General features: G+C 33.1%; 1 protein-coding gene across 1 annotated transcript; it reads left to right on the top strand.

Moving 5' to 3' along the window:
* Positions 1–229: 229 nt before the first annotated feature.
* On the top strand, positions 230–7,772 carry LOC125066909 (SHC-transforming protein 1). The gene is made up of 9 exons (XM_047675233.1): positions 230–578; positions 692–762; positions 1,859–2,093; positions 3,165–3,328; positions 5,012–5,173; positions 5,677–5,777; positions 6,009–6,175; positions 6,285–6,407; positions 6,700–7,772. The coding sequence occupies exons 1-9, from the start codon at positions 486–488 to the stop codon at positions 6,823–6,825; spliced, it is 1,242 nt and encodes a 413-aa protein (XP_047531189.1). The 5' UTR covers positions 230–485; the 3' UTR covers positions 6,826–7,772.
* The last annotated feature ends 2,098 nt before the right edge of the window (positions 7,773–9,870 follow it).

Raw genomic sequence — 9,870 nt, 5'->3', positions numbered from 1 at the left:
AAATAATAGAAAACGATTTTAACAATTCAAACTTTATCGATGATTTTATTGATCGAGAGTGAAACTATTATAATTTAGATCTTTTAGTTCATACTCTATCAAAGCACTTTGGTCATTCAAACGCCTTATAATAAACAGAAACAAAAATATTATCTATGCCTCCCATATAAACAGTCTATTATCTATGGATTGATTGAGTATTAGTATTATACTGTCAAAAAAGTTTCACTTTACATAAAAAGAGCGATATTTTTGCGAAAACGATTAATCAACAGCTACACCCAATTTTGGCAATAATTTAAAATTGTTCTGTTATTTTATAACGTGATCTCATAGTGCAAATAATATTCTATTAAAAGTATTTATATCGAAATGAAGTGATTTGAATCACAATGAAAGTGTTTTTATAATAACTATCAATAAGTTGTGTGTAAATGAATAAGTTTTCCGTTTATTTCTGATTCCCATTCATACATTTGATTAAGATGGGTGACGGACCTTTCGTTGCTAAGCCGGCTCGGGGCTGGCTTCATCCCGATTCGGTATTAGCTAGCGATGGAATTACTTACGCAGTAAGGGTAAGACACATTAGATTTACATTACAAAAAGTAATTCAAATCTAGAAAGACTCAAAAGACAGTAGCAGTATTCATATAGAGTTATAGACTATATCTAGATGTTTATTTTCCAGTATATTGGTTGCATGGAGGTTCTAACATCAATGAAAAAATTAGATTTCGAGACGAGATCACAAGTAGCAAAGTAAGTAGAATATTTTAGTGGCTAAATGTGTTTTGATCTTCACAAATAGTATGAAGATTTTTCTATTCAAGGGAAACACAAACAAAAATTTAAAGTTATATATTAGCCCATTTTTTATTCCTATATTAGAATATACAAGAAACTTTAGTTATAACTTACATTGTCCCTTATATTTAGAAAGAATACTCGGAACCGGTAGTTCTAGTGATTTTTAAAAGTGTGAAAGACTTCTTGTGTATAATATTTATTTGAATTTAATATACATATCTCTAAGTTGTATAGGAGAATTAATATAATAATCAGCAATTAAACAATAAATATGAAAAGGCTAAGGCCTTTTTGAGGAGAAGGCTTGAAGCTTACTCCACCAAGCTTAAGTGGATATGCATCTGGCAGATTTTTATCTGTCATGTAGGTTTCCTCAAAATGTTTTCCTTCATTGCAGAGCATGAAATTGACTTTAAAAATAATTAAGATACATACATATGGTAATTGAAATATGTGATACATATTTACAATGCAAGTCTGCGATTATATCTTCCTTGTTTAATCATGACACTTAATTTTGGTAACTTAAGCTTTTGAATAGACTTGATTATTTGCATAATTAATACCAATGTACCAAAATAAATTGTGACCAATCCTTCAATAGTTAAGAGAACAAAACATTTGAAGTATTTAAATATAGTATGTACATTTAGAGATACCAAGTATTTTGAATATTGATCCAGAAATAAAATTCAAATTATATGAAGTATTTGGGTCTATACTTCTATAGACAAAGCAACTGATTTTAAACAAGAGAATTTACGTGTTTTGAAAAATATATTTAAAAAAATCACTTGATGTGTTATAGACATAAGAACGGTTGTTAGTTTGTTATATGTACACACAGCAGTAATGGAAATAAATTAAATAAAAATCATATTAATCTACAGCCTTGAGTTAAATACTTACTACATAACTATAAGTATACAATTGTTTTATCATTATGATATTTTTGTACAAATTGCAATATTTGCCTTTATTAGTAAATGTAGATTGTTTAAAGGTATATAACCTTTATTATAATAAAAACTGTATTTTTTCTTTGTAGAGAATGTATTGCAAGAGTATGTGCAGCCGCAGGACTAAGATCTGCTGATAAAAAGCGTCGAGTGTGTCAAGCTGCAGCCAATGCATTAGCAGCAAGACCTAGAATGTCACACTCTGGTTCAAATGTGGCTCTCACAGTATCGTCCAGAGCTATCACAGTAGCCGCTTTGGAGGGAGGTGAGACTATTGCGCGTCATGATATGCCTCGAGTCTCATTCGCATCTGGAGGAGACCAGGTGAGTTAAAACTAAAATATAAACTCTGATTTTGTTAAAATAAAATGAGTGTTTTCTTAAAAGGAATATTTTACAATGACCTCTGTGGTTGAGTAGTGTGTACACCAGTTTTCATGATCACTATGAGGTCCCGGGTTCGATTCCGAGTTGATGTAGAAAAAGTTCATTAGCTTTCTATGTTATCTTAGGTCTGGGTGTTTGTGGTACCATTCTTTTTTCTGACTTTCCATAACACAAATGCTTTAGCTACTTAAATTGAGATCAGAGTAATTGTATGTGATGTTGTCCAATTTATTTATTTTAAATTAAACTTACAGAGAAACCAAATCACAATATATAGATGTTCAAATATGAGGTGTAATTTGTTATCAAGTTGCTGTTTACTTAAACAAAATTATGTCAATATTGTTTCGTTTATATATATATATTATATTCAAAGACTTATGTTTATCAAAATATTGCAACTTGCTACATACACAGATGTTGTTATTTAAAATCTGTGTCATATTTTTATTTAAGGCAAATTTTTTACACATCTACAATAACTATATTTTCAAAACTTAATGATATATGAGCCACCTTGCAATGTTGCAAGTGCAATTCTATCCCCTTGGACCTTTATCAAACTCATTCATAATTGTAAACAGTGCTTATATTAGAAGGGTCATATATCAAATAAAATCAAATCAATTTTATTCAAGTAAACTTCACAATTAAGCGTTTTTGAATCAACAATATTTAAGGATGATAGTATACCATTACCACTATCAATATTGTCAAGGCCATAATGACTATAGATTGCCATATTCTATTAAAATGGACCAAGATATAAAAGACGCTAACATATATAACATATGTAAAGAAAATGGGCCACCTGATATAACATCTGTTCCCAAGGTGGATGACCAAGTGGTCATCATCGCCCATAGACATTGGTTCTGTAAGAAATATTAACCAATCCTTAAAACAGGGAACTGATAGTCGGAAGTTACTGGTACTCACACTCCAATTTCAAATTCTTTACCTAGTTACCAATACCTTATGATTTAAGCAATGTTGTCATAATTTCAGGATTCACTAGACTTCGTAGCATACGTAGCCAAGTCAGCGCCGCCGGCGGAGTGGCGCGCGTGCTACGTGCTGGAGTGCGGCGGGCGGCTCGCACAGGACGTCATCGCGACCATCGGACAAGCCTTCGAGCTCCGCTTCAAAGAGTTCCTAACGAAACCCACTTCGTGAGTCACCACTTGACGATGTTTATTGGAGACATTGATCTTATCCTCGTATGACTCATTTTATTTATACAATTTCCAAGTAGCATCGCTAATAGATGATAATTGATGAATCGTCAACATGAATAATAATAACATATATACATTGATATTTAAACAAATATTATCAGTAGAAATTATCTATCTGTACTAGTATGCTGAAATTTATTATTTTTTTAAATTAAGAATGAATAATGAAATTTAAGTGGTCACCCCACTATGCAAAACAGATTGCCCTTTGGTAGTATAAGAACTGAGGAATGAGTGTTACCTACACAGATAAGCTTAACATCATGCCTTTAAGTATTTGTTACTTTAATCTCACGCGTTGAAAAGAGATGGTAGCTATTAAATATCTATTTAAAGACATGTTGGCTGTCAAATTAATATTAGAAATTATGTAAAACTGATTTGATAGATATGAATTTTAAATGAAATGTTGGTATTTAAATATTTAAGTTACTAATAACTATTGTCTATTGTCATCCTAATTTTACGTACAAATTGTTACAGCAACAACAATTATTAAAATTATAAAAGCTCAATTATTTAGCATTTTATGAGTATATGTTAGGTCAGGATTTAGTAGTGGTACCAACCATTGTTATTTATATGAGATTAGAAAAGAAAATTACCCACGAGTGTGTAATGTCATGTACATTGTGAGTTAAGTTTGTAACTTCCTCCTTAAAAATAGCAGAACAATTTATGAAGTTTTTACTTTTAAAAGTCAGATTAAACTTAAGCCACGCATCTCTTTCTGGCATGAAAGCGAATTTATAATCAACCTTAATAATGAGTTCCTTCGGTACATTATTGTTAGTAATATTTCACTATAAAACATTGATTCAAGGAGAGTGAATAAGAATAACCGAATTGTGTCTGTACTAATGTTAAGAATTCAAAAGTAACTCTGTCTGTCTTTCTGTTACTCTTTCACAGCTAACCACTGAATCGATTTAAATGAAATTTGGTACAAAGCAAGCTTGAATCCCAAGGGGACATATGCATAGGATTTTTTACAGTCAATACCTAATCAGAAGTGATAGTTTATGATGTCTGATGTTTATTAATACTGTGTAGTATTCACATCTATAAATATAAACACCTATAAGTACGCAACCATAGGCAAACCTCTTTTAAATTAAACATCTGTGACAATTGTATTTCCTAATTATACATTTTGAATAATATCTCTTCTCCTATGAACGGTTCACTTGTCTCAGTGTAAACACAATCTAATTAAACTTGGTGTACCAAGTGATTTAAGGAAAAAGTTTTACTCGAATACCTGACAAATGAAAAGATAATCTGATAACATGTGCAGTCGGTTGAAACCTTTATTAGAAACGAAAGCGTTATATGGAATGGTGTTAACGTTACATAGTTTATGTTAAAATAATTGGTAATTGTTTCTTTAAATCCTGTTGTAAATAATTACTTGTTGCGATTCGCGCTCCACCGATTGAACTTATATGTATACACACCCTGACATCAAAATAGCAGAACAAAGTTTCAATGAAATCGTATAAACTATAATGTATCTTATAAGTTCACATAGAATTCGGACAAAATTAAAGGCTGTTTTTTATGTTACGTAGGTAAACTGTTTGTGTTTATAATTTATATATATTTGTCCGATTTTAGGTTGAACATCAACGGCTCTCGTCCGCTGTGCGCGACAGACGAGCGTGAGTACTACAACGACATGCCCGACAAGATCCCCCCCGCGGAGCCCCCCGCCGACCCCCCCGCGCCGCACCGACACCCCCCGCCGCCGCCGCTGGCCTCGCTCGCACCCATCTCCTCGTGAGTGACCACCTCTTCCCACTAACACATAGATACAATACAAAACCTACACATACACTTACAAACACATTGCACTTGTTCACATCATATCACAATTCACATCCTGTGTTGCAAATCTATTTACAGTTGAATTAAAATATTCGTTATATAATTGAATTTCATGTATTTTATTTTATATATATGGCGTGGACTTAATATTTATTAATTTCTAGGTAAGATATATAAAAAAAAATGTTTACTGTAATGACATACTCTGTAATTAATATGGTGGAAAAGAGTAACTACTGAGATTCTCGCCGGGTATTCTCCGTATAATCTACCTTCCGAACCGGTAGCTTTACATTTAATTTAACATTAACATGACGATTTAAAAGTGCTTTTATGAGCCTACTTGAATAAAGAATATTTTGTGCTAGACTGGTAGTCATATGTATATCCGAATAGCGTCAGTTGATGGCAAAACATCAGCTAACTTTCCCAACTGTATTTTTAAAATGTTCCAGGTGCGAGGAAAGCGTCCGACACTACGTGAACCAAACTCCTCCGCCTCGGACTCCGCCTACTGCGTTATTGCCGAACCACCATACGGACATATTTGACATGCGTAAGTGTTATCATTCGCTTGACCTTGTCCCATATTATAAAGGTCGCTGCGGTGTAAAGTTGCTTGCCCAAGGCTAAACCCTCCTCTGGGATTCTTTACATGTGATCTTCCCACCAACGTGTGAGTGGTTGAAGAATAAAAAATCCCTTTGGCGGCTCTTGCATCAACGGTTAATGGGTTGGTCCTATTATTTTAAAGAAAAAACACGACCAATAAATTTATCATTTTCAGAGCCCTTCACTGCGGCCCCGGTCTCCTCAGCAACGTCGACGTCACCCGCAACTTCATCATCACCAGCAGAAGACCTGCCTCCAACCCTGTCTCCTGCTACACAATCAGCCCTACTGGCCAGGGAAACCTGGTACCATGGGCCAATATCAAGAACTGCAGCAGAAAGAGTAAGATCCCACAAAGGATCATTTTTCAACTTCATATTTCCATTAATTAGGTGTTACAATCGTACGTACTTTTACGTATATATCATTGTAATTGTACGCTCACTTGCAGCTCGTGGTGGAGGACGGCGAGTTTTTGGTTCGTCAATCGACGGCGTGTCCCGGACAGTTCGTGTTAACCGGGGCAAGGCGAGGCGCGCACAAGCATCTGTTGCTGGTCGACCCCAATGGAGTTGTATGATCCTTTCTCTACCTTCGTAAACACTATGACTTGTAATTACCCTTAAAAAATGAGAGTGAAAATTTTTCACTCTCATTTTTTTTGTCATGATCAAATATTACGAAAGCTATCACACAAATTTCGCTGCAAAGATACTGCACGTTAGTCATGTTTGTACGTACATCATATCAATGAAAATATATTTTTTCTCCACCATATCATGTAAAAAATTCATATAACAAATATAGTCAGGAAGGAGTGGCCGTCACATACATGTTTTACTAACAATGACCGTGGCCCGCGTCAGGTGCGAACGAAGGACCGCGTGTTCGAGAGCGTCCCGCACCTCATCAAGTACCACTGCAGCAACGAGCTGCCCATCGTGTCGGCCGACTCGGCGCTGCTGCTGCGCCGCCCCGTGCCGCGCTCCTGAGGCCGCGCCGCCGCCCCGCAGCCCCGCCCGCAGCCTCGCCCGCGGTACATCTTCACGTAGCCGCCGCCGCCGCCGCCGCCACCGCCGCCGCCTCGCTGTCCTGACTCGATCGACAATGCTCGTTTAGGGCCGACGCGGCGGGTGCGAAACAAAGGTTTTGACGATTTATTGAGGCCGGTGCTTGCCCGACGCCAGCCCTCCACGGAAATGCCTTTTGCTGGTGGGTTGATTTCCGAACGTAACGGGATGCGCTTATCTATGTTAAACGATAAATATAACGAATACGCAAAAAATGTCTGCCATCTGATGGCACTCATTACCCACATACATTTCTCTTATCATTACTGCTCGCCGTAAATTGTCTTACATATCGAGTCATACTTATATGAGCAAAAGAGTGAAACAAAAATGTTCCAGAATTTTTAGTTCCAACCAGTTTGGTTATAAGAAGCTAACTTAATTTGTACATTTTTATTCATTCAATATGCCGCTTCTTATACATAAAGGGTCAAAAAAAAGACAACCGAGATCTCCAATTCTAAAGATTACACATACATTTCGATAACCATAAAAATAATTCAGTCAAAGGTTTCGTTCCAAATAATAACTAAATACTAATCTACATTAATCATTAGAAGTTTAATAGGAAACCTATATTTTAATGTATAGCAGGGGCCTAAAAACAAAACACTGTTAAAATTTATTAAGATACAGTATCAGTCGGCTTAATTCTATCAATTATCTTTCAAAATATGTTTTAGAAGTAGCTTATAAAACTAAAACTGTAAACTTCAACTATAATGAGCTGGATGTCGGCTTCTCAATATTATATAGCTTGCATGTTAGTAATAATTGTGTAATATACAACAAATTATGCTGTATGTTTCGCTATATGGTACATACAATGTTTATCCTTAATTCAATTTATATTTGAGCTTGAAAATTATATAATTAATAGATTCAATTGCTAACAATTAAGATTTTTTTGAAATTTCGATATCTTTGTACAAATATTTTTTTAAGTATACATAAATTGACATCAGCAATAATTAATTATTACTTGTTAAATTATAAATGTTTATTATGATTGATCAATGAAAGTCATTTGAGTTATAATGAAGTTTCCGATGAAATTGTTGGTAATTTCAGTTTGCAAAAGTTTCTAATACTTCATTGGCACTTGATAGTAATTTAAACTAATAAAATGATGTATAAATTTAATTAATAATCTGTGTAATTACTATTAAATAAATGTTTTACAATCAATGCATATAATGCCTAAAAGTAAAGGCATGTAGGTGTGCCTTTTATGAATTCATATCCATGTAATTAATATTGAAATTCTCGATATCTTCAATACTTATATCAAAATTTTCTATCAATACCCTTGATTGAAAAAGTCTTAAGCTTAAACATCTTACATCTTTTTAACGTTAAATAAGATTATAAATTAGTGGTGCATAAAATATTTATTGTAATTTTGTTATCGCAAAAGTTTAAATTTGTCTAAGACTTACTTATAAATAGTGTGTAGCGGTGTTTAGGTTAATACTGATATCTCTTTCCGTCATCATTGATTTGACACTCTACAGAAGAAGACAGCATTATTTATCTAATTACCTCCTAAACAACATTCATATGTAAAGCTGCTAATAATTAATAGATTTTTAGGACTGTATGACTTTTAAAATTGAATGGTTTATTAATGAAAGAATGCTGACTAGTCATATTGAAGGACTGCTCCAAGAACATTAGCAAATATTCCGGTGTTACAATGTGAAAAAAATCATGTATGTAATATAGATTCGACTGTAAAATAGTTTGATAGATATTTATTCTAATATTCTATTTTATAGTCTATTATTATAAAGTAATTTTTAAAAAATTAGAAGATATGCACGTTTATAATAATATGCACATTTAATAAGTCTAAGTACTACACAAGATCTTATAACTATTTAGAAGACTTCTGAAATATACGTAACCAAATTGCTTGTCATAGGCAAAAGTGAAAATGTTTTAAATTACAATGCAATATTCCTATCTCGTTATTTGTAATGCTTATGTGTGATTAAGATCATTCCTATTGAATTGATGAACTTGATTGAACGGAATTGATGAAATTATATCCTATCGTGATGTTTAACATTTTGATAGCATCGATTATGAGAAAATAATTTAATATAAATAAAGACGAAAATTTAAACGTATTTTTATATAATATTTTTAATGATATACGATTATCATTATATCATGTATGTTAAAAGTAAACTCTTTGCGTTTATTCGTGAAAAAATTTTTTTACTATATATATCTTAATTGTTGTGGTGATTTATGCGGCACTTAGTGTGGCTTAGTTTGCTTGTTTGCAGAACATTTGGGGTAGTCAAGTAAAAAAGAAAATATTATAAATAATAATAATAAAAATAAACTTTATTTACGAAAAAATTAACGATATGAATGCAGTGCGTGAAATGCTACTAAGTTATTCAAGTGTGGATGTCAACATAAATACTTATATCCCACATAAAACTAATGACATTTTCTTATTGATTGTCGAATTTTTGATCTGAAAAAGGTATTTGTCGAATTTTAGCGAATGCTTCAAATCTAATCACTATTTGTATCCTACACATTGTCGTATTTTAACAATTATTGCAATTATTCAAGTGTTCCGCGCACCAAGTGAAGTGCCGCCATTACAAAAAGTGTAAGTTGTACATTGTATCATTAATCAGTTTAAATAATTTTTTGACTGATATTAATTTTAATTATCTTTTATCGACCAAATGAGCTTTCTCTAAAACGAACGATGGTGATTTCGCATGGATGTGTTAGCAAATAAAAACTAGTCTTCACCAAAATTTAGTTAAGTGTGAAGACGCCTTTAGATAATTTAGTATAATATTCTTCTATACGTGCAATTTAATAACCAAAATGTATTGTGTTTGAGAAACGTATTATAATTTTATGTTTTGATACGATCTGCATTTCTATAATCATTGTATTTAATAGCTCTCTGCTGTAGATTTGTATTGTGTATAA

This window comes from Vanessa atalanta, chromosome 1, assembly GCF_905147765.1.
Source record: "Vanessa atalanta chromosome 1, ilVanAtal1.2, whole genome shotgun sequence".
Taxonomy (NCBI): domain Eukaryota; kingdom Metazoa; phylum Arthropoda; class Insecta; order Lepidoptera; family Nymphalidae; genus Vanessa; species Vanessa atalanta.
Note: the sequence above shows the minus strand (reverse complement) of the source record. Positions and strands in the feature narration are given on the sequence as shown.

What these genes read in the sequence shown, in the direction of transcription:
- LOC125066909 (XM_047675233.1), top strand. Translation starts at nt 486, where the DNA reads ATGGGTGACGGACCTTTCGTTGCTAAGCCGGCTCGGGGCTGGCTTCAT. An exon ending in TCGCATCTGGAGGAGACCAG is followed by an intron (nt 2,094 to 3,164) that starts GTGAGTTAAAAC and finishes TCATAATTTCAG; the next exon opens with GATTCACTAGACTTCGTAGC. An exon ending in TGGTCGACCCCAATGGAGTT is followed by an intron (nt 6,408 to 6,699) that starts GTATGATCCTTT and finishes GGCCCGCGTCAG; the next exon opens with GTGCGAACGAAGGACCGCGT.